The 27266-nt window shown below is 48.3% G+C and overlaps 1 protein-coding gene across 2 annotated transcripts in view; it reads left to right on the top strand.

The window, feature by feature from the left end:
* Positions 1 to 27266, top strand: part of Slco3a1 (solute carrier organic anion transporter family member 3A1) — a 289188-nt gene that overhangs the window by 242040 nt on the left and 19882 nt on the right. For both annotated transcript variants that reach the window (XM_010621010.1, XM_010621009.2), the window contains exons 5-9: positions 247 to 411; positions 5368 to 5566; positions 7445 to 7583; positions 19305 to 19480; positions 24677 to 24741. In XM_010621010.1, coding sequence (XP_010619312.1) covers positions 247 to 411; positions 5368 to 5566; positions 7445 to 7583; positions 19305 to 19480; positions 24677 to 24741 — 744 coding nt within the window. The remainder of the gene's footprint in view (positions 1 to 246; positions 412 to 5367; positions 5567 to 7444; positions 7584 to 19304; positions 19481 to 24676; positions 24742 to 27266) is intronic.

Raw genomic sequence — 27266 nt, 5'->3', positions numbered from 1 at the left:
ATGGTCTCCCACTTTAGGAGAACATAGTTTAATTGGTGAATACCAGTATATGATTTGAAGCCGTGGTTTTCATAAGTATGAATGACTTGTATTGCATAGGTTTTGGCCTCAGCAACCAGGTGTCTTCTGATGCTGCTTACAAGGATGGGCAAGCATGGGTCAAAAGGACTGCTGGAGCTGGAGGCCCTAGGATTAGAGCTCAGTGTGTGTGACACCTTGATCCCTGACCTTCTGTGCCCCCCACAGTGATCCCGAAGGTCACCAAGCACCTGCTATCCAACCCCGTGTTCACCTGCATCATCCTGGCCGCCTGCATGGAGATTGCAGTGGTGGCTGGCTTCGCTGCCTTCCTGGGGAAGTACTTGGAGCAGCAGTTCAACCTCACCACCTCATCTGCCAACCAGCTGCTTGGTGAGTGTGTCCCTCTGTTGTTCTGTCCCACAGCTTGTGCTGTGAGAATTTACAGGAGCCCTAAAGAGCCCAGTACTGTGCTGGGCTTGTGTATACAAGGAATTTCCATGTGCATTCTCAGGGTAGGATTTATGAGGCAGTTACTGTAGCAATGATGAGAAGGGAAAAATATAAAATCTGCATAGGAAACATTATGAGAGGCTAGGAAGTTCAGAGATTGGCATGAACTAGAAAATTTGAAGAAGTTGTTATAAAGGAAGAGGGCAATCAAGATGAATCTTGAAAGGTTAGCATGTGTTTGTCAGTCACATAAGAGAGCAAGAGTATTCTTGCCAGCATGAAACCCATAGTTAAATACAGAGCTCGGAAGGCATCCCACGCCAGTGCCCAGGGCAGACATAACTAATAGATTACAGCACTTCTTCCCAGAGTCAGGCGTATCTTTATAGTTCTTCTCAATAATGGTTGCAGGCATCTCCTCCCACTGTTTTCCATGACAGACATGGTTAATGAATCACACCGCTCCTTCCCAGGATCAAGCATGCCTTTCTAGTTCTTCTCAGTCACAGATTTCAGGCAGCTTCTCCCAGTTGTTTGGGTTGGCACACTAAGAAAATCAATTTGCCTTCATGAGAAACAGGATGAGAAATGTGGTCCCATGGCCTGCCTCTCATAGTTTGATTTTCATTTTGTGCTGGTTTATTTGGCCTTAACTCTCGCAACAAGAAGCTGTATTATTTGAGCTGATGAGTTTAGATCTTGATTAGCAAGTCGACCAAAAACTCAGCAATTGAGGCCCAGGGAAAAGAGGGAAGAATCCACTCTGTGTTTCTAGCTTCTCCAGCTAGTTGTGCCATTTGTGAAAAGTGGAAACAGCGGGGAAGGATCAGATCTGGGGAGATCTTGAGTTCAGAGCTGAAACTGCCAGGCTTGAGATGCCCAAGAAATGTCTGTGTAATGTACTTTACTGAGCCGAGGACTCGAGCGGGTGCCCGGGTTAGTGATGTAGAATAGTGTAGTGTTACAGTAACGTATTTATAGTAATAGAGATTCAACTGTATCCACAAATGGGTGGTGGCTGAGGAATAAGAATAGAATTTATATGAGGAAAGTGTATAAATTTAACAAAAAACAGGGATGAATCCCCAACCTGAGGATATCAAGGAGTCTGCAGAGCAGTTTAGCAGCATCCAGAAGAAATCCAGAGAGTGCAGGTAATGGGCAACAAAGGAGGCAGAATTCCAAGCAAGAAGTGAGGCATGGCCCAGATGTCTCGCCAGCTCTGATGAGGGCGGGTGTCCTGTGCCCAGACTATGTGTGCTGTGTCAGTGGCAGAGCCCATCCTGTAGTGTGGAGGGTGGCCCGGGACGAGGGAAGAGCGGACAGGGAGCACCTGCTCCACAGAGGAAGGAAGGAGCCCTCAGCATGTGATGCACCTGGGGGACAGGAGAGACTTGAGCAGGTTTCTGAGCAGAGAGAAAGGAACCAGTGGAAGGTGATCTGCAGAAGAGAGGGGCGGAGGATAGGCAGCCCAGGACAGAAAGCTCATCTGCTTCCCTGGAGAGCAGAGAGGGACGTGCAGCCCTGCTGAGGGTGGAAGAGAGGGCCAGCATGGGGTGGAGATGGGGTCTGCCCCATGCACTTTATCTTCTCTCCTAAGTAGGGGTCAGATCCATGGAGAGGAGTGGGGGGACTGTGATGCTTTCCCAGTTTATCCTCCAGCATCTCCCATCACTTCACAAAATGCCAAGGGGCTGAGTGTCAGATGCACAAGCTACAAGGAGAGGCTTTGACAGCCGAGTGCCACTGAGGATGTGAAGCGCCTGGAGCTCTGACACTGCAGCTGCGAAGGCACAGTGGGGCGGCCACTGGGGAAGACCCTCGGGCCCCTGTCAGAGCGAAGTGTGTGCCTGCACTGCGCTCTGGCAGCTCTGCTCCTGGCCGTCTGTCCAGCACAAATGAGTGTTTAGGTCTCTGAGTTCTATATGCATATGTAATGACGTTCAGAGCAGCTTGATGAATAATAAGCTCAAACTGAAAACAACCCAAATGTCTGTCCACGCAGAATGGTAAACAAATGAGGGGCTTTTTGCACCGTGTGAACTGTTTCACAGCATGAGAAAGAAGTAACCTTGGTTTGGGCTTCCATGTGGACGAATCTCGGTGTTGGGCGATATCAGGCACAAATGATAATGTGTTTATAGGCATTAAAAAGAGGAGTAGTTAATGAAGGTGAGGGAGGCCGGGGGGTGGAGGACTGAGGAGGCAGGGAAACCAGGGAGCTCCCTAGGCTGCTGAACATGCCCTAACCTTGGCCTGAGCAGTGGTCACAGGAAGGTGTCCAGATGCTGGAGTTCATCACCGGGCTGTTCCCTCAAACTTGGGGCACTTTCACAGCACATAGCATCTCAGTTAGACTCCAGAATCAAACCTACGGCTCACTGATGAGCCGTATAGTGGTCGCCCCTCCCTGGAAACTGCTAGGGGAGGGAACATACACTTTTTGTTTCTTGGGGTTTTTGGGTTTTTTGTTTGTTTGTTTTTTCACCAGTAAGTCTTTCCCACCCTCTGTATTGTAAGTTTTGCTTCCAAGAGGGATTAGCCAAATGCCACCAGCCTTTAATAGGCATCTGACAGAGGGAGGGTAAAATGGGCCTCTATATGATTAAAGTGAGAATTTCTCTTCTATCTCTCACATTCTTGCCCTGCAGCACAGGAGGGCGAATCTCCCTCTTCTGGATAACTTTTGCTACTCCTCCCTACGTTGTGATTACAACAGCACACTTGCTTTGGCTTCAAGATTGTGTTCCATTTTGGAACAGATGCTTAAGTTTCCTATCAACAAACAAATCGATAGTCTTCAGGGCAGAAGGTCAAAAAACCAATTTTGCCTTCTTGCTCCTGTTTGTCTCCCAGTAATTTCTGCCTATTAGAGCGTTTTTGTGGGCTAGGGGCTGGGGGCTTCTCCTGTCTGGGCACCGAAGCAGGCAGCACAACGTCCTCTCCCTGCGACCTGTGTGCAGCATGGCTCCATCAGCCCCAAGTCAGAGGGGCTGGAAGGGGCAGTGGGGAAGCTCTTTGAGGGAGCTGCTGTGTGGTTATCCCAGGGCATCACGGCAGGACTCTGGGCCGCCCACAATGTCACCTGCAAGTGGGGCAGAGTCAGAAAAGAGCAACACAATGCGGGTGATGGAGTGGCTGATGCTGCTGATTTATGAGTGAAATAAAAAGGGCCCCATCTGCATGCAGTAACGTAATAGGATGGAGTTTTGGTGGACAGCGCTGATGACCCCCCGGGTGTTAAGGACACCTATGCACATGCTGGGAGGCTGATGACAGCTTGGAGGAAAGGTGCCTGAAAGCCTGTTGTTGCCATGGTTACCACTGCCACCGGGTGACACCCCCACGTTCTCCACTAGAAAATGAGACAAAAAGCCAGGCCCCTCTCTGGGATGTGCACACGGTCGCTGACGCTCAGGCACACAGATCCAGTCTGCACTGACTCATTTATTCTGAAAATGACACCCTATGCCTATACCATGCCAGGCACTGTGTTAAGGCACTGGGAACCTGGGCTGGACTAAACAGAAAGAATCAAGAGGTTCTGGTGGTCGGGAAAGCTGCATCCAAGAGAGAGTGAGAATAAGAAATGAGAAATGAAAAAATAAATGAGGCAGCTTTAGACAGCAGAGAGAGCTGTGGCCAGACTGTTGGTTGAGAACAAGAGGGCCCCCCAGTGCTGCTGCAGGTCTTCTCTGGAGAAGGCCAGGGTGTCCCAGGATGGGCACTGCAGCTCCAGCATCTCGGGACTTGAGCTCACTGGCCTTTTCCAGAGGGAGGGAGGGTGGGAGGAAAGGCAGGACAGAGTGGGGAGAGATATAAGGGGAGGGCCATGGCCTGGGACAGGGACAGAGACTCATGCAGGGCAACCTCATGAAGATTATTTCTGTACCAAGGGAGGAAAACCAATCACAGATTTCCCAACAACAGCAGATGCCACAGAAGTGTGTGTTGTTGTAAGTATGACTGGTGCTATTTTCTTGCCGAGCTAAGCCTCCCCGATTACATTTTCTTACCTTAATATTAAAATTAATTTGCATTCCCTTAGCACATACCAGCTGGTTGATGTAGTTGATTGACCTAGAGGTCGGTTGATTGGCAGGGAAGAGGCAGCCTGGACTGGAAAATTGGCCATGCATAATCTACGTGGTAGATAAATGACAGGCAGTAATTGAAAGCAGAGTTGGAAATGAAGTGAATCAGAACAGAGCCAAACCAAACAGGAGATTGGAACCCTAGGATCCACTGGTCCTCCTGAAATTCTGTGGACCTCTTAGAATCCAAAAGGACAGATTTAGGACCTGCCATGTTGCAGATAGCTCTGTGTATAAGCAAGAGAGAAAAACAAAATGTGCATGCACTGATTATTCACCAAGACACCAAACCTGTTGATGTGACCGAGGCTGCTTCCTGAGGAGTGGCGGGCTGGCTGAGGTAGTCTGAGGAGGGGTGAGTTCTGGGACCTCTGGCTTCAACTGTCTCGGCTCCCTGTGGAGCCCTTGCTCCTTGCCTCCTTAGAGAAGATTCCCCAAATGACCCTGAGCCCCCTTCCATATCACCCCAGAAAGGCAGAGAACACATTCCTGCTCCGCCATATTTGTAGTTGTAAAGTGCCTGCCTGTGTTTCCGGTCTGGCTTTGCTCTTGCTTGTACCCATGTTAGCTGTGTGTTTCCCGTGATTCATCAGGGGTTCACAGGTGTGTGCGGTAAGATGTGTGGTATCTGAGTGTTTTCACACCCTTTTTCTGGGAGCTCTTAGGGCAGAAATTAAGACCTTGGAGTTCTGTCCATCAGCAACACCGCAGTGGGATCATGGGGGACTCTCAGGGTTCAGCCTCAGGCCTATGGGTGCCCCTCTCCCTTCCCCTCATTGCCCTCCATCTGTGCTCCTTCCAGGGATGACAGCCATCCCGTGTGCCTGCCTGGGCATCTTCCTGGGAGGCCTCCTGGTTAAGAAGCTCAGCCTGTCCGCCCTGGGGGCCATCCGGATGGCCATGCTCGTCAACCTGGTGTCTACCGCTTGCTACGTCTCCTTCCTCTTCCTGGGCTGTGACACGGGCCCCGTCGCTGGCGTTACTGTTCCCTATGGAAACAAGTGAGTACTATAAACGCCGGCTTTACACCTGTGTACCGGGGTGCCAAGGCTGTCTGCCCAGTGCACGTTAATAGAGCCAGCTTGGTCTCTGGTGACTGAGAGAAGACACCTCACCTCTTATATCCCAGCTTGCAGATTCAGACTCTTCCCGCGGCACTCAGCAAAGCCCCCGACGGGATGTGAGGGTGTCACACACCCCCGAGATCACTCCAAGTGCTGTGTTTGGTATTTGACTTTAGGAAAGCTGGAAAGAGAGAAAATAGAAATAAACTGCATTTCAAACTTCAGCTTAAAACAAAAGACACAAGCCATTTCAATAATTCCTTAACGAGCAGACGCTGACATCGCATTCCTATAGCAACTTCATGTTCCTGCCCCTGGTAGTTTTTGTGAAGTGAAGCAGAGGAAAAGGGAAATAAAACAGGCAGAAGGAAGGAGAGAACGGGCAGGACGTTTGAAAGCTCTTACCCCGGTCTTTATACCAGAGTCCCGTCAGCACTCACGATGACCCCCCAGGGAAGACGGAGCGTCTCTGTCCCAGTCCCCCTTCTGCACAGCATTCTGAGGCTGCCTCAGCCCAGCCTGGAGCTCCGTGCTGAGGCACGGCAGCCTGCAGCTCACCCTTCCCTTGCTATCCACAGCACGTTTCCTCCACCAGGTCTGCTCCTGCTGTTAGGCCGAGCATACAGTAGAGCCAGCCTCTGTGCGCCTGAAAGGGTGAGCAGGAAGAACAGAGGTCTGGAGCAGCGGCAGCTGTCTGTAGGTCTGTAAGGCATTCAGGCACCATGTTCCCCTCTGCCTCCTTGCCGCCAGCTCTGAGTGGCCTTTGCCACCCTCCCCTCCAGGCCCCCGTCGCTCCCTGTCCAGGCCTGGTGCCTTCTGGCCTGCACTTGCTGTAAATCCCTCCCTGGCATCTCCCAGCCCACACCCACATGCGGTAAAGATTGCAAAGGCAGGGCGTCACCATGGCAACACTATGCTTCTGCAGAAAAGGGAGAAGAAAGCACAAGACCTGGGGTCACATTGCTGCTGCTCTACTCAATCTGCTCCCAATTGTGAGCTGTGTCCATTTGGACAGATGACTTAACCTGGCTGTGCCTCAGTTTCCCACTCCATAAAGCCCAAGGAGTTCTACTGAACATAAGTGAAGTACTATGTAGAATAGTTTGCAGCTGAGTACAATATCTAACCTGACAAATGCACCATCTTCATCTTTATTCTCCTGTGGTCCCCTGAGCCTTAGAGGACAGAGCTGAACAAGAGTCACTTTCTCTCTATGGGCCAAAGACGCCCTCTCTGCTCCTTTTCTCTTTCCCTGGTTTGTGTGCTCTGGGTAAGTGTGCCTCCAATGACGTAAAGGAAAATTGAAAGTGTCTTAGTGAAATCGCTTGGATATTGAATCAGACAGACAGACAGACAATAATTATGGAAGCCAGTCTGGTTGCAGCCACGTCCTGACCACCTTAAGGCTTCCTGTCTGCTGGGGAGGAATCGGACAGAACTGAGGACCAAGCTGAAGGGGAGGAAGTTCAGCCATGGGAGGGGAGCTGGCATCATGGACGGGGCGGGGGACCCTGAGCTCCAGCTGCGGCCAGCCCAGAGGGCCCTTTCCTCGTCTTGCAGGAGAGGAGCTGGAGCTGGCCTCAGCTGCTACCCAGCCTGGCCCTGTTACACTGGGCACAGTCTGCAGTGGCCCTCGATCCTTGCAAGACACAGAGGGTTAAAATGGCAAGAAGACAAGGAAGAGAGGCCAGGGAAGGTTTCTCCGAGCACCAGCGCCTGTGGCCGGTTGCCACAGAGGGCACAGCGAGGTCCCCGGGGATGACCCGTTGCAGACTGACCTGTTTCTAAGGGCTCCGTCTCTCCCTTCCTCTCCAGCTCAGTGCGTGGCGTGGCCCTGAACCCACACTCGTCCTGCAATAAGAACTGCAAATGCCAAACGGACTCCTTCACTCCAGTGTGCGGGGCAGACGGCGTCACCTACCTGTCCGCCTGCTTCGCAGGCTGCAACAGCACGGTAATGGGAGCTTCGGGGGGAACATGTGGGGGTGCAGGCAGCCAGAGTAGCTGCCAGCCCAGGCCAGGGCGGAGCGAGCAGAGGGAGTGCGCCTGCTGTTCCCCATCACAGCGGTGTTCTCACAGCCTCGGCCTGCTCTAGCGGAAGACCCTCCATCAGGGTCGTGCGAGGGCTAGCCAGCCACTCAGGGGTGCTTCCAATGCTGCATGAAGCAACGGAAAGTCAACAGTGAAAAGTAGCTGTACCTGTGAAGCTGGAGGAAAAGGTAGCTCAGGGCACGTGCACAAGTTGTCAATGGAATCGCCTGTCTGCCTAGGTCGTGAGTGCCCCATCCTTAGAAGCATGTAAGGAAAAAAAAAAACAGAAATTATTTATCAGGAAAATATTTCAGAACTGAGACCTCTAACTTCCCTTACTTCCCTTTCTTCTTTCCACTAAATACCTCCTACCTTTTTCATCTTCCCAACCACACTTTTTTTGTTTGTTTTGTTTTTGTTTTGGCTTTTTCTTCTTGGCGTGACTTTTGTGGTTGGCTGTGAGCTCGAAGCCTTCTGTGTTCTCAGCATGAAAACCTGAGGCCAAGTGACACAGTCATGGTGCCCCTGCCCTCCTGGGTCTCTCAACCACTGCCCAGGGGTGTAGACCTATCCATCTCCTGCATGGAGCACCCCAGGGGCTGCCTCCCTGCCTCCCAGGATGGCCCCTTCCATTCTGTCTCCAGAAGGGTTTCTGTAACAGTGCAGGGGATCCTTTCTGATGCTACCCTGCCAACCAGCAGAGAAGATCCAGGCCCTGAGCCCTATCCCTGTGCATTTTCACTTAATGGCTTCAGCTTGTTTTTAGTTTGTGTTCACTTTTCCCACACAGCCTGTCTTTTTGTACTTCTCTATCCAGTTAGACAACTCCTGCTCACCTCTCAATACCCTACTCAAATGCCCCTGCCTCTGAAATACTCCCTTCCCTCCATCCTCTTTGGAGTCCTTGCCTCTGAAATCTGGCCCGTGTCCTACCACCATTATGGCCAGAAGTGTCTATCACCTGCTCCCACCTGCTTATTTTGCAAGCAAGGGCCCCAGAAGTGCTATGTAAATGTCCCCAGAATGCATGGACAGGAGGGAAAACATGAGGCCCAGGCTGCTCCTCTCAGGAGCTAGGATCGAAGGCATTCACTTCCTCCCCTCCCAGATCCTGGATCTTACAAAAGCAGCAGTTTCTCGGAAATGAAGCAAAATGGATCATTTATTTTCATTTTCAAAGACTCCATTTTCCTGGGCTTTTAACATTTGGAATCCTGGCCGATTATTAACATTTTCTATAGACAAAATACTTCACCATGGTGGGGGAGGCCGGATGGGAGGAGCAGAGTTTTCAAAAATTAGGTCATAAAAGCAATTTCTTTACAAGAGTAGAAATAAATATTAAAAATGGTCTGGGGCTTCGAAAAAGGTTAAAACAAAAGCACAAGATCTTATTTTTCATAACAATTTCATTAACAGTTCAATATCCAAAAAGTCACGTTACAAATCAGCCTTGCTTGTTGTCCTGTTCTGAGGATTGCATTTGTTTCTCATCGCCTGCTGTCCTGACACCGAACAAATCTTTACCGTGGGGAGTTCACTGACCGAAAATGGTCTTAAAGATTCCATGGTCTTGCACGTACAGAGGCTCATTGGACAAAAGCCTAACCATGGTCACCTCTGGCTGCTGAAACAGCAAAGCTGTGGGATGCAGTGAGGGGACTGCCGGCCCCTCTGCTGCTCTCCGGATGTGGAGTTTGTCCCCAGTGCTAGCCTTGCCTTCACTACCCAGAGGCCCCCACATCACATCATCTGGGAGCGGGGGAGGCTGGGAGTTCGTTCTCTCCCAAGAGCCCCCAGACTGGGCTAGGCCAGGCCAGGATGGGGGCTTCTGGTCTTCCTGTAAATGTAGATATCTGGATGCCCTGACTTCAAACAGGTAGAGACGGACTCAGGGACACAGATTCAGGCTCCCCCAGAAAGCAGCACTTGTAACCCTCAAGCTGCAAAGAAAAACAACAACCACAGGCCAACAACACAGAAAAACAACAACACAGCCACCCCGCCCTCCTTTCCTCCTCCTCCATCTTCCTTCTGGTCTCCAAGTTCTTAACGAAGCTCTTGCAGCAAAAGGCCTCTGAGTATCTTACCTCTTTCCCCTTAGCACACAGATTCTTCCTCCAGGCCAGGGGTCTCTGCTTACCCGGCCGGAATCCACCCTGCTTTCTCAGCTCCATGAGCCTCTCACCTGAGCTCAGCCCCATCTGTTGGGTTGTTTGTGCCTCAGTCACGGGGAGTCTGTGTTCCTTTCAGTCCGCAATCAGAGGTGAGGTTGGTCTCCTCTTCGAGGCACACAGCAGAAATCAGTGGGACACAGCCACTGTGCAACACCAAACCCAGTGTCTTCTTCTGCACTCTTAGTGTGCCCTTTCTAGGACCCATGCCTCTTTCTACTTGAAATGACCTCCTCATCCATGCTGTCCACAGTCAGGACAGTCAGTCTGCACCATCTGGTCCTGGCTGCCTCTCTAGCAGCCCCTTGCTAAGTGGAAACATCTTCACATTCCCCTGGCACACCAAGCTCTCCCTGCCCCTGGACCTTTTCACATGCGGTTCCTTATACTGCATCTCAGAGAGTCTTCCCTGGTTAGGCCCTGTCCTATGTGTTGAAACTCAAGGGACATCTCCTACCTTGTTACTTTCTCCAGTCCTGTGGTGGTGCTCTTCCCGCCAAACCTACCAAACCTGCTCTCACCTAGCAAAGCTCGCTTCACCTGTTCTGATGGCTGACTGGTTGCAATGTCTCCCTCACCAGCTCGCATTCCTGGTGCCAGCTGTGGCTCCCTGTCAAGGTTTCAAGCTCTGTAAACGTCCTGTTGGCCCCCATCCTGACCTCAGAGAAGTAACGGGTGATAATGACTCTGTCTTGTACGTCAGTTGACCTGCAGATAGATTGTATGGAACTGACTCCAGAGTAACAAGCTAACCCTCCCGTCTCACCATAATTTCCACCCAGACCTGTGAGCATTTCCCGTAACTCCTTTAGATGTGAGTAAGTCCACCAGTCAAATAGTTCTGAGAAGAAGGGAGATCTGGCCAGGGTTAGCAGTTTACTGATAGGAGACTTTCTTTCCTACCTTGGTTGAGGTTTCTGTTTTCATTTTACTCCTTTCATAACTCTGTAAGTGATAGCAATGGAAGATTCCAGGCCTGCACTCCATGAACGATTTCCAGTTCTTCTCATCACACATGACCAGGAGGGTGGCAGAAGGATTGCGAGTTAATTTTGTAAGCTTCCTTTGGCGTGAATATATTGTCCAGATTGTTTCAGTACCTTTCACTTTCCAGAGTAATTATTCCAGCAGAGAGAGTGTTAGTGCGTGGCTGGCTGACTGCTGGAAATTGTATCCTTTTGATGTGCTGAATAATTAACTAAAAAGAAAAAAACAGCTTATATCAGCCACCAATACGATGTTGAGAGTCAATACGAGCCCCGCACAGCCGTTTGTAGGCTGCTGATGACAGACCACTAATCCATCCGCCGTCCGATCCATGAACATTTACAGAGCCCTTGTTTTAACCAAGCAATGAGTGGGTTCTGTGAGGCACAGGGGCGGCCCCATCACTGACTCCGATTTACAGCCCCCAGTCTCGCCTGCATGTCACCAACTCCCGGGAACGTTTGCAACAGGAACCCTGAGCCCACTCTAGAGATTCTGGTTCCCTCGTTCTAGGGTAAGAGCCAGGCGTAAGGATTGTTTAAAGCCCCTTCCCCAGACTTTGACGTGGAACCAGGGTTGGCACCCACTGCTGTCATGCGAGGCCTCTCGACCTTGCTGTTCCTGATACATCGGGCTATGTTGGGATTCTTCATCGTGAGGATCGGCCGTCCGCACTGGGCTGTCCCACGTCATCCCTGATTCTGCCCCCTCCCACCTCTCTCCCCCGCTCCAAGTCCTGGCAAGCAGCAGGGCCCCAGCAGTGTCAGGTATCCTTGGAGAACCCAATCACCCCGCCTAAAACTTCTGCTCTAGGAGTAGGAAGGCACATGTCTGGGCATTTTCCTCTTTTCAGAAACAGGACATGCTCTGAGCTGCCACTGAGTGCCTGTCCTTGCATCTCTGTTTCTGTCTCACTGGTACGTGGTGTTTGTCTGCCTGGAATCCAAACTGGGCGCACAGGTCGTGCACAGGGGCCACACCCGCACATGGCAGCAAGAGGCGGGAACTGGCTGCTTCTGTGTCTGTGTGAAGATGCATTTCCTGCCACCGGAGCCAAAGTGTGAATGGCACTCATTTGGGGCCCCTCAAATGTGGATCTGGGTTTCTGGCCTCTACGAAGCAGGAAGATGGCTAATGTGGGGCCATTGCTCAGATAGGGAGGGCGTTGTCGGCCGGAGCTCAGACACATGGACAGCACTGCGGACGACATACTTGATCTCTGCTTACGCACGGCCCACACCACCAGCCACCCTAGTACCTGAACCATTTTCCTCACTTATGTTTGCTACCTGGCCTCTAGATAAAAAGAGACGTAACACAGTTAGCGTTACCTATGGAGAAGTGCTCAAAAGCACGCTTGGTCCTGCCTTACATGGTTACAAGTGGAAGGAACTCACTATAAAACAACACACTGACTGTGAAAGAAAAACCTTTTGTAAGGAAACACATCTAGATATATTTATATCTCTGGTTAGGAACTAAAGAGCTAATTTCTGTATATTTCTTTTAGATGTTCTATACATTTCAGGACTATCTAAAATGCAGTCATTCTTCTAATAAGGAAAGGCTTTTTTTAAAATAAAATAACCAACGTCAAAGCTTAGGTGGTTCCATTCAAATAGAGGAAAGTGACTGTGTTGAGCCTTTCACGACCTGAGAGGGCATCTCTGCTGGGGTAGAAATCTGTCCTGGTGGGGCGGTGCCAGGGAGAAGGCATGGACATCCGTCGAGGATCAAGCCTGTGTCATGAAGGACGGGTGGGCATTCTCTTGTGGCCAGGGGCAGCCTCCTCAGCACCTTCCTGCCTGCCCACCGCTGCCCACCATCCCCGCCACAAGGGCTGGAGTAACATGAGGCATCGACTCACTGCAGACCAGTGCTCCTTCCGCTCCCTTGCACAGGGGGTAGTGAAGCTCTGAGGGGTGGGCTCCAGCCCCTGTGCTACAGGTCAGGGGTGAAAGGCAGATGCAGGTCTTGCTCTGGTCTCCCAGTTTTTGTCCCTGGCCATTGTCCTTCAGCCAGTGACCTGAAGAGGAAGAAAGTGTGGCTTTCAATATCTTCCTGTGGCTTTCAATATCCCCTTGGCCCTGAGTCTGTGGACTGTCACCTGTTCTCCAGAAATGCCAGCCGGGCCGGGCCAGTGAGTAATCCCACTACCACATGGCACACAGGTGTCAGGAAGTTCACTGAACTGTGCAGGAAACTATAGATGTCTGCCTCACAGAGATAGGAGTAGGTGGTCGTTCTCAGGAAAATGCCCCACCCACTATGCCGGGGTGGCCTTACATGTCCTTGGCCACCTCGTTATTAGGATAGGACGTCTGGTAAAAAGACGGAAGACCTCGCAGGTAGAACTGGGACCGAGCATGGCTTATCTTGGGCGGGTTCCCTCCTGGACCACAGGACGAGGGTCCCACCTTGGGTACCACTGTCATTTCCTCCTGGTGACAGAATGTTTGTGTTGACAGGAGAAAGACGGTGTCCCAGAAGGTTGGGGATGACCTTCTGCCTTCCAGGTTTTCACAGCAGACTCTTTAATACCAGTCCCAGCATTGCTCTCCTACTATCCTCATAGAAAAGTAATCTTTCAGCCTAGCAATTCACTTTATTAGTACTCTTAATGCAAATCGCTTCATCGGTGTCAAATGCTGCTGGGGGCATAACAGAAGCAACTTTAATAGGCAGTGTTATTGAAATACTGCTGGCAAGGATCTAGTTCTTGGAGCTATCAAAATAGTGTGCCACCATTTTCTTCATTAGTAGAGAACAAATCTGAGATTTCACAGAATAATGTTTCTATTTTTATGGTTTTCAACTATTGTAATTATTCCTATTATTGCGTGTGAATAGAAACATTTCTCAAATTAATGCCTGAATGTGGAATAAGAGTACAATGTTCAATGACCTGTTATTTACACTGCCTTGGTTGATTTCTCTCTTCTTTCTTTCTTTCTTTCTTTTTTTTTTTTTCCAGTATTTGGGATTAAACCCAGAGCCTTCACACTGAGCTACATCCCCAGCCCTTTTTTATTTGGAGATAGGGTCACACTAAGTTGCTAAGTTGCCCAGGCCCACCTCCAACTTGTGATTCTCTGGCCTCAGCCTCCCAGAGTGCTGAGATCACAGGAGTGTGCCACTGTGCTGATTTCTTTCTTTCTTTTTTTTTTTTTCCAGTATTTGGGATTAAACCCAGAGCCTTCACACTGAGCTACATCCCCAGCCCTTTTTTATTTGGAGATAGGGTCACACTAAGTTGCTAAGTTGCCCAGGCCCACCTCCAACTTGTGATTCTCTGGCCTCAGCCTCCCAGAGTGCTGAGATCACAGGAGTGTGCCACTGTGCTGAGCTTTCGTTGTCTCCTTAATCTTTTTAATGTTACAGGGTTTTAAATTTTTTAATAAAAATACAATTATATTGTTCAAAAATCAAAAAGTATGCAAAGGAAGAAGTGAGAAGTCTCCCTTGCATGTCAGTTTCTTTGTTCTGGACCCAATTCTTGACCTACTAAATGAATATTGTCCTCATTGGTTTTTTGTACAGTGTCCCTTATCCAAAAATCTCTGCTTTGAAACTTCAGTTTTAGGATTTTTTTTTCTGATTTTAAAGTTTTTGCATGTGCATAAGAAAGTCACGTAATATTCATGTCGTATTACAGCCGCAGATGGGGGCTACGAGGGCCTTTTTCTCCCTTGGGGGTGCCGAAGACACTGTGCTGAATGCCTGGGTTTTGACTACGAGCCGTTACACGAGGTTACGTGTGCCATTTTTGTCATGGCAGTGCTCCAAAAGTTTCAGATTTTAGATTTCAGAGTTCTGTTTTGTTTTTTTTTTACTGTACATGTAAGGCCTTCTCAGCTGGTTTATGAGCTGTAGTTACTAGCTCACCTTGGAGTTCTCTCAATGTTGTTCATCCATAGAGTGCTGTCCTGCCTTTCTGTGAACTGTATGATCTTCCTTCCCTCATGTGGACTTACTTGAATCTTTTAACCAGAGCCTGGCGAGCTGATTACTGAACAACCCAGCTCTTACAAATCACACTGTGACTCAGTGTCCCTGTGTCATTTTATGCTAGGCAAGCCTCCATGTTGGATAAGTTCTTGTGGAGTTGGCACTCCAGGCCTCCTCTCCTCTTGGTCAGCCAGCTTTTCAGGCCTCTTCTGAGGGCACAGCATTTGTCTGATCACCCATGTGAGGGCTCATAGCACATCTTCTTCACAGGAAAGCTAGGTCCTGCCCTCCTAAAACGTGATGCCAGGCAGAGTCCAGCCCTGCCACTGTGAATACATAGCCTAGAAACAAGGATGGGAAATAGGACATTGCCAGTTCAGAGATCATAAAGGAACTTGAAGTCTGGTGCTCATTCCTAAAAGTTAGCCATCATGGAAACTGCCAGGGATCTGCCACTTCTCAGGCCATAGAGGTCCACAGGCAGCTTCCAGAGCCTCTGTTCTATGTACTGGCAAAATGGAGTGAGAGCAGGTGTCTCAAACTCTGACATCTGTGTTGAACTAATCACTGACTTCCAGTACCCAGATCCTACTCCTCAGTGGTTCAGAGAGGCTGTGTGGGTAAGAACTCAGTTCCTGGGGTACTAGTGCAAACACAACCACAGCCACCCAGAAGGTCCTGTTCCATCTTGAGAACTGGGTGCTCTTTGAGTACACATGGTTTAAGGACCCCAGGATCAAGTGTCTTTCCTCCCAGTCTACTGCAGTGGTCAAAGGGAGGAGGATGGAATGGGTTAAACTGGGGCATTGTTGGAAACAACAGGGCATGTGTTTGTGTTCAAAGTACTTAGTGAATCCCTGTTATGAACCCAACCCTGCCTTGTATAGTTGGAGATGAATTAGATAGCAAAACTGCAATGGTCTCTGTCCTCATTAGCCTTTGGGTCAAGAGGAAGAGCAATTTGGTGTAGGGGTGAGGGTGTCAGAATTACCGCCTTGTTCTAGCAAGTCCATGGGGTGCCATTGTCAAGAGCTGGGAGAGAAAGGATCTTGGGCCTTGGTGGGGGGATGTCTCTGCCAAACAACCCCTTGACCACACAGGATTTGGAGAGAAAGAGCTTCATTAGGGAGCAGAGCTGATGTGAACCTGGAGGAGCTGGAGGGTGAGGTCTGGGAGAAGGGAGATGAGACAGCAGGGATGTACCAGCTTAGGTGGGCCGGTCAGAGATCATGGGAGAAGCCCAAGAAGCTGAGCGTGTGTGTGTGTGCATGTGTGTGAGATCTGGGAACCGGGTCACTCGAGGTGGGCACGGGGCCTCTGTTGGTCGGTAGGGATGCACCTCTGCTTCACTTGTAGGGAAGGGAAAGTGATTACCTCTCAGAGCATCATAGTTCTTAGCTGGGACAGATGCCTGTAACAGAGCATAGACTAACAAGAGATGAACAAGCAAGTTTTGTAACTTGGGTACCTCCAGAAAAATGAGTCAGACTCAAAAGAGGTAGCCTGGGATTCAGGCTGAAAAGCATCGTCTGCTGAAACAAAGACCGGAAGTATGGGGGAGAGACCATTTATGGGCAGGTAACCAGAAAAAGTACAATCAGCAAGGGAGGTCTGTTATGCAACTGTAGGTAGGTTCTTTCTCCACAAAGAGGAGTCTTTGTTACTTGCATCATGCTTCTCTTCCTGTGACAGGGAGCTGACACCCTTCAAATCAAGATCCCAAGGCCAGGAGAATGGCACACACCTGTAGTCCCAGATGCTACAGAGGCTGAGACAGAGGGCACTTGTCACTTGTCACTTGAACCAGGCATTTGAAACCAGTTTAAGCAGCACAGTGAGACTTCGTGTCTCATTTCAAAAAATGAAGAAACAAGATTCCCTTTTAGGTAGTTAGACTTCACATTTATGGGCTCCACATCTGTGACTTCAACCAACCACAGACTGAAAATTTTCAGAAGAAACTGCATCTGTACTGAACATGCAGATTTTTTTCCCCTTGGCTTTATTCCCTAAACAACACAACCTAACAGTTATGGACATTATAATGCATTTATATTGTATTAGGTATTATTGGTCCCTCGAGATGATTTGACACATAGGTTCTGTGCAAATACTACTACACCATGTTATAGAAGGGGCTTGGGCATCCTTGGATTTTGTTATCTTTGGGAAGCCTGCAACCCAGTCTTCCTTGGTCATGAAGGGACTACTGACAGTTCAGTGTGAATTTCCTTTTTGAAAAAATAGTAATCTCTCTGTTGTCAGAGCTTCTCCTATATCTCTAATTTTTCCAGATAATGAACTCAAAATAATCCTTATGCCAAAGAGGCATATTTTGAGATGCGATAGTCTGATCTCCTACAACTCCCACTTTCTAAATTTCTCCACATCCTCCTCCTGTCCCACTGTCATCCACACAGGAAAGGGAAATCCAGCTCCCAGCCTCAGCAGAGTGGTGCCAGCTGACTGGCCAGGTTTAGTTTGCTGCCTCAGTGTGTGCTCAGGTATCAGGAAGGGCTGTCACATAATCCCAGATGGACAAGGACTAGCGGGTCGGTCTAGGGGGAGTCATGAGCAAGGCTGAGATGGTAAAACAAGCAAAGGAGACCTAGGGAATGAGCAGGGTAAGTCCTGACGAGCCCTAAGCAGCTGAAGCATTTTAGAGTAAGAAGGGGGAGAAGGTGCCAGCAAGAAAGATGGACAAGGAGAGAGAAAAGGGAACCGGGAGGTCAGAGCAATGGAGCCAAAGAATGGACCATGGACCAGAGTTCCAGTGACAGTGACAGCAGAAGATGGTGGGATAGAGGACATGCAGCCCCCCGAGAATTTAGCACATGGGGGACAGAAGCCAGGTGGGGTGAGCTGAGAGCCATGCAATGAGCAAACACGGGGAGCGAGGTCGACATCTGGAAGAGTTTGGCCCTTGATGTTGGTGAGGGTGAGGCTTGCAGGAGTGGTGTTTGCCTTAGAGTAGGAAGAAGTCTTGCTTCCTGATCAAGGCAGAGGCAGACTCGAATACCTACGTACCCAAAACTCTGCTGGGTTCCATCTGCTACTCAGCACCGTGCCAGGAAAGGTGCTCAGGAGAGAATGTACAAAGCAGGGGGGTCTTGGCCCAGAGATTCTTGTTCCACTGTCCTGCTCCCTCCAGGAGGCAGGTAGGGGTCTCTGCAGTGTGTGTGGGGGTGGAGAGTGACCCTCAAAGGAGCCTCCAGAAGACAGGAACAGCTGAGCCTCAAGAAGCCTCAGATAGGAGGCAGTATCTGTGCCCAGTTTTAAAAGAGCTAGGAAATCTAGAGGGGAAAGGAGAGGGGTAGGGCCTCAATGGCTAAGAATCACCATTAGCACCCCAGGTATGCAGCAGAGCTATTCCCACCAAGAGGCCTGCTCTGGGCAGACCCGCACAGCATGTGCCCCCATTTCTGCCCTGCAGATTCAAACTCCACATGGGGCACAGCCCCACAGGGGTGGGAACATGCAAGGCTTGGGGTACCCCTGAAGTCATCTGCAAAAGGAAAGAGAAAGAGATGGGGAAGGGAGAAAGGCAGAGAGGGAGAAGCAGAAAAGCCCAAGGGGATTTGCAGGACCCCCAGGAGGATTTACCTGTGCATGTGCTTGGAAAGCTGATCGTTCAGGGAGAGGAAAGCAATGAATCATTTATGACTGTTTTCGCTTTGTATTCATTAAAGGCCTCTGCACTATTATTATCGAACCTTAATTGGCTTGGCACTCGGCTCAGCCTCTTCCAGCCCCTGCTCCTCCCTTTGCCATCAGAGATTCCTGGAGCGAGTGAGCCTGAAGCGTGGAGGAGGACCGCGCCTGGGAATGGGCAGCAGGGCCATCATACCAGGAAGATCAAACGGAATGCAGTCGCTTCTCTTTCCCCTCTCTGATCATATATTAATGAGTGTGTCTCACTGGGCTTTCTCTCTGCTCCCCACGAGCCAGTCTAACCCACTTGGAATCTCTTAGCCCTCTTTGCTTTTTCCACCACTGAAGTACTTTTCCATCAGCTCCGTCCTCTCACAGCCCCCTGGGCACAGTGGCTTCATACGTGATGCGCAGATCCTTTGTCCCCAGTGCCACGTCAGGCACTGAACCAGCAACCATATGTGCGTTACCTGATTTACTTCTTTTAACACATTTCGGTGTAATTATAACTGCATAAAAGAGGAGACAAATTGGCAAGTAATTACAATGTTAATTTGGCAATGTTTTATCATATTGTGGAAGCGCGATTTCCTCTCTAATTATATTGGGGGGGACACATTTGTCTACAGTGGAGCTTATTAAGGGATTCTTGAGAATGGAAATGAAACACACAGGAGACAGGAAAATCAACTCTCCTCCCCATAAATATTCCTTTATTTGCATGTGTTTTTGCAGCCTCCTTAAAAAGCTAACTCGTTTATTCAGGCCTAATTAATGGAACGCCACGGAATGCACAATTAGTCTTGACAGTTCGGCTGATGGATGGGTTCAGCTATGGAACCTGGAGAGACCCCAGTTTAAAGGGCTGAATGCTTCCCTTTCAGAATCTCACAGGCTGTGCATGCCTCACCACCATCGCCCCCGAGAATGCCACCGTGGTCCCTGGAAAATGCCCCAGCCCTGGGTGCCAAGAGGCCTTCCTCACCTTTCTCTGTGTGATGTGCGTCTGCAGCATGATCGGTGCCATGGCCCAGACGCCCTCCGTCATCATCCTCATCAGGTAAGGGTCTCGCGGCCCAGGATCCTGAGAGCCGCCTGACCTCCTTCCTGTCCACATGGCGTCTCCTGGAGACCATACATTTTATGCTGTGTGAGCCTCACAAGGCAGGCGAGAGAGCACCACGGCAAGGCACACAGCTACCCCGGGCCAACAGGAATCCATACAATCTCTCAGTCAGGAACCTCACAGCAAGAGAAGCAGCAGGACACAAGGAAAAAAGACCACCTTCCTGTCCTCCCAGGAGTAGCCTCTGCAGGTACAGAGGCTTTCAGGGAACAGCTTTGTCAGAGAGAAGTGAAAGTGCCATTGGACTAGCCCGTCCCCGTGGGCCACCTGCCCCGCAGCTGTGCAGCCAGGAGCCCTTAGGCAGGACGTCTTGCTCCAGACTCATTTTTGTATCTGTCACTGGGGGTGATGGTACCGCTCCTGCCTGCCACTTGCATCGAGAGTGCCTGTGTGCAGACACCATGGAGACATGAGAGGTGACTGTGCCAGAGGTCTTGTGGAAGGCGAGTGTCAGCTCCTGTTGTACACGCAGGTTTTTGGAGCAAGCTCCCTGGGATTCTGCCACTCCCTTTCTCTGGGCACCTGTCCTTAGGCAGCTGAGGTTCCTCAACTGTGCATGAGCACTATTCTGAGTGACTTTTATGGTGTGCAGAGTTAGCTGGATTGTTATGAAGAATCTAGAAATGAGCTGACCATACCCCGGTATCCATCTGAACCAGAGGAAAGGATTCTGTACAGAGAAAGACTTGTCTTGTTGGGATACAGCTGTATAAGCAAACCAATTCAATCCTAAGGGCTGGAAAGAAAAGTAGGAATGGAATCCTTAGACGTATCCCATGTCAGCAAGCAGCCCTGGCGGCCTTCTCAGGCTTGGCTTCCTTTCCTGCTGCCTGCCACAGCTCCTGGTCTTTGTTATAAATTCCCATTGAGAGGGATTTATACAAAGTACTATATTATATTATCAAGGCCTTGTGAATGTGCAAAAGCACTAAGGGTACGATAAGCAAATTGCCATTTTCTACTTAGTAAGTTTGAAAAATAAATTGTAAAAATTCATATCCACTGCTACACAAGGCTGTGGCCAAACTAGTAAAATCACATATTGCCGGTGGCATTGAAAAGATATCAGTCATTCCAAAAAAGCAATACAGCAGTGTGAATCAGGAGCCATAAAAATATTCAGACCCATTTATGCAGTAACCCTACCCCCGTCCTTCACCAGTTGTGTCTAGAAAATATTTCTCTACAAGAGAAAAGGCCCAATACAGAAAGATTCTATTACAACGTTAACTATAATAGCAGAAACACCTAAAGTGAAAGTGAGTTAAATTATGGTGCTGCAGCTTGATGGAATAATGAAAATTCTTAAGAATGTGAAAAGTGTTTATGAAATGAGTTGAGTTTAAAGCTATATATGGAAGATGATTATATGTAATAAGCACATGGACAAAACCCATCAGATCTTCGGTATAGGTTTAGGGTGGCTGCCTTATATGAGTTTATTTCTCATTAGAAATTTTCATGAAGTTGTATTGTGTTCTACACACGTGAAACGCACCAGGAAGCAGGAACTACCCCACCACGAACAATGACCATTCCCACATTTTCCTCCCTTGAGTCCCCTGTAAAAACTCAACCTCTTAACCCTGGAAAGTCGTGACTGGCAGATCAAATGAGGAGAATCTGTTGAAACCTTGATCGCTCCCAAAGTTGAGCTCCATAAAGAGCTCCTGGGATTTTTCGGGAAGTATGTGATCCCCTTCCAATGGGTCAACAATATACGGCCTCCATAACCTGGGCCCAGTGCTCATGCTGCTGTACATTGAGAAGGCCAAAGTAGCTGTTTACCATGGCTTATCGTAGTCCTAATTTGCCATCCCAGGTGTTCCAGGCAGGCACACAGGCACAGACAGTCTGAGCTTCAGCCCAGATGCACACCAGCCCTTGCTGAAGCCAAGAACAATGGGCTCTCTCTGATGCTGGACAGAAGCGCACTCAAAGGGACAGCACTCAGTCCAGGAGCAGAGATGAAGCTGACACTGGCTGTGTCCCTTGCAGGCACCAGCTCTGGACTCTTGATTTAAATTATTTTATTTAGCCTCTTGATCACAGTCCCCCCGCTTTGCAGGTGGGGAAAGAGATTCAGTGTGATATGAGGTCACTTGGCCGATAAGTTGAGAAGCTAAGCTACATTTGTGGTCTTACCTGAAACTTGCAATAATACTCAGACTGGGCCCATCATTTTCTTCATAACTGGGATCCAAGGAGAATGATTTTTCTATGGGAACCAGTTTCCTAATAGGATATGAAGAAAGATCTTAACACCTTGTTCACTTTGTTCTGAGGGATGTGATAGCTAAAAGGAAATCAAATTCCAAGTGATAAATATTCTGGCTCATTATATCAGCATGTTTTCTTGATAAGGAAAATTTGCCTTTATTATGTATCTTTCAAGTTAGTCCTTCAAATGAATGTGTAAAAACTGTAGGCATGGAGCTGCTCATCACATGGAGTAACTTGGATTTCATGATAGGTGTATTCCAGAGTTATTACTGGGCTCAGTCTTCGACAGCCAGAGAGGCATGCTGTCCTCTCCATGAAAGCTGTGACATGCTGCCTATACTGTACTTTTCATAATTAAAAAGAAATATGTACTTCTCCAAGAATAACACATATTTAGCTTTCCCTGGAAATCTAAGAAAAGGGACCAAAGACTGTAAAAACCACTGACTTAGTCCTTTCTAGGCTACTATAACAAAATACCATAGACATAGTAGCTTGTAAACAATGAAAATTTATTTCTTACAGTTCTGGAGACCAGAAAATCCAAAGCAGGGCACAGGCAGGTGAACTGATGCAGGCCCTACTTCCTGGTTCAAAGATGGCAAATTCTTACCATGGCCCCCTCATGGTAAAAGGGATGGGGTTTCTTGGGGCATCTTTTATAAGGACACTAATCTTGTTCTTGAAGGCTCCACCCTCCAGACCTAATCCCCTCCTAAAGGCCTCACCATCCCTTTCAGGGGTAGGTTTGAATGTGTGAGCTCTGGGAGGACATATTCAGTCTATGGCACACAGGCAGTTTCTTTTGTCATACCCTGAAGCCACAGACATGCACACCTGAGGCTCACTGCATGGGTGCCCCTTATATCATTTAAGAACATCATGCTGGCCACAGGTTCCATACCCCGTGTACTGGATACCCTGTTGGTACCGTGGTTCCTAACCTTTATTTTCTCCAGAACCAATTTCTGGGCCCTCCCTGCATTGTGTGGGCATCTGGTGTTTTAGCCACACTGAAATATTTCTGAGTGTGTCTTAAGGCTCATTCACACTGGATCAGCTATGCCTCCTCAAGGCCCCCGAGAGACATGGTCACATGCTTCCCTCTCTTTCTGCCAGAGGGACTCATGATGGGGACAGATACGGGGGACGTTTTCTGCTAGCGGCTCTAAAGATGACTTGAAGTACATGTGCATGTGGTCAAGTAGGTCTCCCTTCACACTTCTTCACTCTCACTGCATGGGTGCCCCTTATATCATTTAAGAACATCATGCTGGCCACAGGTTCCATACCCCATGTACTGGATACCCTGTTGGTACCGTGGTTCCTAACCTTTATTTTCTCCAGAACCAATTTCTGGGCCCTCCCTGCATTGTGTGGGCATCTGGTGTTTTAGCCACACTGAAATATTTCTGAGTGTGTCTTAAGGCTCATTCACACTGGATCAGCTATGCCTCCTCAAGGCCCCCTAGAGACATGGTCACATGCTTCCCTCTCTTTCTGCCAGAGGGACTCATGATGGGGACAGATACGGGGGACATTTTCTGCTAGCGGCTCTAAAGATGACTTGAAGTACATGTGCATGTGGTCAAGTAGGTCTCTCTTCACACTTCTTCATCTCACTGCATGGGTGCCCCTTATATCATTTAAGAACATCATGCTGGCCACAGGTTCCATACCCCGTGTACTGGATACCCTGTTGGTACCGTGGTTCCTAACCTTTATTTTCTCCAGAACCAATTCCTGGGCCCTCCCTGCATTGTGTGGGCGTCTGGTGTTTTAGCCACACTGAAATATTTCTGAGTGTGTCTTAAGGCTCATTCACACTGGATCAGCTATGCCTCCTCAAGGCCCCCTAGAGACATGGTCACATGCTTCCCTCTCTTTCTGCCAGAGGGACTCATGATGGGGACAGATACGGGGGACGTTTTCTGCTAGCGGCTCTAAAGATGACTTGAAGTACATGTGCATGTGGTCAAGTAGGTCTCCCTTCACACTTCTTCACCACCAATCCATCGGTAGGGCTGCCCTGGTTTGTAAGTGGGAGATGTCTGTCTGACCACCCACAGCTCCTGCATTCACTCAGCACATGCTGTGTGCTATTCACAGAGCAGGGATGAGTTATGTGGTGCAAGATACAGAATCCTTGGCCTCCAGGTGAGAAGATGAGCGCTGAATAAACTAGTTACAAGTTAAGGAGGCACTGAAAAGGAGATAGAGCTCCCAGCTGCATGGACCCATCTATCTAGAATCACTCACCACTCCGTCTCTCTGCATCCCAGAAAAATGTTACACTCTGAGAATACATTGCGCAAACGTGAAAGAAGATCCTTCTTAGGTAGGGAGTGTTGTAGGTAAACCTAGGCCAGGGCAGTTGAGTCAGTTGCGAAAAGGGAAACATCACTATAAAAAGGCACCTTTCCATGTAAAAAGGTCTGATAACGTGATGCAGAGGCATGGTTTTCCCAAATGGCCATCAGGGTGTCAAAAGATGCCAGCCCGGTGAATTTCATAAACACTGCAGCCAAAGGGTCCACGGTTCCAGCAGATGGGCCGAGCTGAAGAACAAATCCCCATGATGCTGTTTTCCACGTGCATGTGCCCCACCTGTGCAAAACGCACACTCATCTCAACAAAAGCAAAGTGCCTCCGCATGAACACTTTGACCACATTTGTATTCAAATGACAAGATGAGCGCCAGGTATTAAAACACTTAAATTCCTTTACTAATCTTGGCACTGCAGTTGCAATCATGTTTAGAGTTTGGGCAGGGAAACCAAAACAAAAAACAAGAAACAAAACTATTAGTAATTTTCTAAAGAAGGGCTCTGATGGACAGCAAAGAGTGACTCTGGCCTGTCAATGAAAGTAGAGTGATAAGAATCTTGTTTTTTCCTCTTTATGTAGGACAGTCAGCCCTGAACTCAAGTCTTACGCCCTTGGAGTTCTTTTTCTCCTCCTTCGTTTGTTGGGTACGTATTGTTTCTTTGTTGCCTCTTTAACAAATTGGAGCTTATTACTAGGTACATAAGTGGCAGTGAAATTGCCCCATTTCCTGGGTCTGTCTTTTTTCTATGATGTTTAGTAGTAAACAAGAGAAACTTTAAATTTGAACATTTTGCTCCCAGTTTAGAACTAAGCTCAGGCACTGCCTGGCTGTCACAGTCAGTGGTCAAGCATCTGAACTCTTGTCTCCCTGCCTTACTGCATTCTTGTCAGCATAAGGAAACAAAGCAATGGTACCAAAGGGATAAAAATTGTTGGTGCAGTTTGGCTTCCTTATTAAGCATCCTAGGGGCAGCTTGTGAAATGTTTCCTTCATGAGGCTGCCTGCTGGGAGGGAGAGGCATTCTCATAACACCTGACAAATGTAAGCTACATCCTTTACATTTTTTTAAACCAATAATGCTTAATTACCTTGGGGTTCCTAGCATGGTGAAAATATTACCATTATGCTATGGAGTCCACACTCTGAGATGGGGTGTGGATACAAAGAATACAGTCAAAGCCTCCCCTCCGCCACACACAGCAGTATTGAGGACTGAACTCAGGGCCTTTGCCCTTTGAGACAGGGTCTCACTAATTCACCCAGACTGGGATCAAACATGTAACCCTCCTGCCTCAGCCTCCCGAAGTGCTAGGATTATTGGCATGCACTCAACTCTCCATCACTTTTAAAATGAACAAATGGACAGGAATAGCCCATGATTCACCCAGGGTCCTGGGCATAGGCTGGAGTTAAACTGGCACAGCCAGCGAGAGGACTGGGCTCTCGGTTCTACTCTCCCTGCTCTGGTTACGCCGTGCTGTTGTTCTGTCCCATTGTCAAGGCCAAGGCCAAGGTCAAGATAATTGTTTTTCAACTTTATTGTGGTTGTCAACACATATTAACTGTACAAATGGAAAGTGAAAGTCGAAAGGGGAGATAGCCATGTCCTACTTTCCAGTATAATGATAAACTTCCCCATTCTGAGTAGATAATCATGAATGAGCAGAGACCTAGCTAGAAAAACGTGTGTGAAAATGTTTGTAACACCACAAACTTGGCAACCCCCCAAACAGCCAACATCGTGGAATTAGTTAAATCCATTTTGGTCTATAATCCCTGTGGGATTTATGTTCCCTTTTAAAATTCTTGGGAAAAAATTACTTATAGACTTGGAAAGGACACATGTCAGGTGGAGGGGAAAGGTGGTATAGGATCTCTACTGAAATATTTAAGGCATATGTAAATATGGAAAAATATATCTTCTAAATGTCTTTAAATTTTTGAATATATATCTTGTTCTTATAAGGTTAATTTCTTATATAATTGCTATATGGGAAAAGAGAGAACTCACTCTTCATTAATAAGGTAAAGCCCTCCCGGGGGCCGGTGACACGTGGCATAATGCTCCTTGTCACCTACCTTTGCTGGGTGTAGCAATGACCCGAGATCACTGCTGTGATCATCCCTACCCCGGCTGCGGTACAGCCACAGGTCCTCCACTATTATTGACCTGTTTGTGTCGGTACCACTTGGAAATTTAAATGTCATCTTGGTCTTATATTTTTCCCCCATGGAAAACAGAAATGCTGTAAATGAAATAGTCCCACCGCTCATTCATATTAAAACATTTGTGCCGTTGTGGGAAGTTCCAGTAGCTTGCAGAGCTCTCCCACCAGATAAGCTGGTTTTTCTCTTATCGTTGGAAAGGTAGAATATTCCAGTATCATCAGGTCCCTCCCACTGTCTCCATGCTTGGATGGCTGGATAGATGGATATATAATGTCGGCAGCTAGGAACCCTTCTGTGTACGCAGTCATTCAACAAATTAGCATCTATTGAGCACCTATGGTATTCGAAGCATCCAGGTAAGTGACATCAGCCTTGCCTCTGAAAGTTCTCCCAAGAGCTGGCAGGGAAAATGGCAGCAAAATTCCCCAATCTTCAGAGTTGTGGAGGTCTCTGAACTTCTAAAATACCATAGATGTTAAGGACCCAGCATGCCAATTTTAAAAAATTATCCTTTGGAACAATTTTGATAGGTTGTATTTTTTTTTTTACCATTTTGTGCTATTTCTGAAAGTATAATGAAAATTACAGGACAATGGAAGACAAAACTGGGTATGATGAGATATGTACTCTGTGGCATGATTAAGGTCATCATATGCTGCTCTAAAGCAATTGATTTGTGCATCTGCCCCAGGTATAATCAGCCAGGATGCTTCAATTTCTGCAACTGGGACACAGAGCAAGAGATAGTCTTGTGTCATGGCCAGATACACAGATGCATAGGCACAGGTACAGCTGAAACAAAATACATGAAAAATACCTTAATATTTATGACACATTCTGGCATTTTCTGTGCTGTTCTAGTACACACTGTGAAAAAAAATTTAGTCACGACCCACTATTTTGATCTTATGGGTCACAAATCAGTGTGGAACCCCTGCTTTTAGTGGGATATGACAAAGTTTCATCTTTTAATTAAAAGCAGCTTAGCAAAAAAAAAAA

Source organism: Fukomys damarensis, unplaced genomic scaffold, assembly GCF_012274545.1.
Source record: "Fukomys damarensis isolate Sample0158 unplaced genomic scaffold, DMR_v1.0_HiC HiC_scaffold_7, whole genome shotgun sequence".
In the NCBI taxonomy this organism is placed as follows: Eukaryota; Metazoa; Chordata; class Mammalia; order Rodentia; family Bathyergidae; genus Fukomys; species Fukomys damarensis.
The sequence above is the reverse complement of the archived record's forward strand: the minus strand, read 5'-3'. Positions and strand labels throughout refer to the sequence as shown.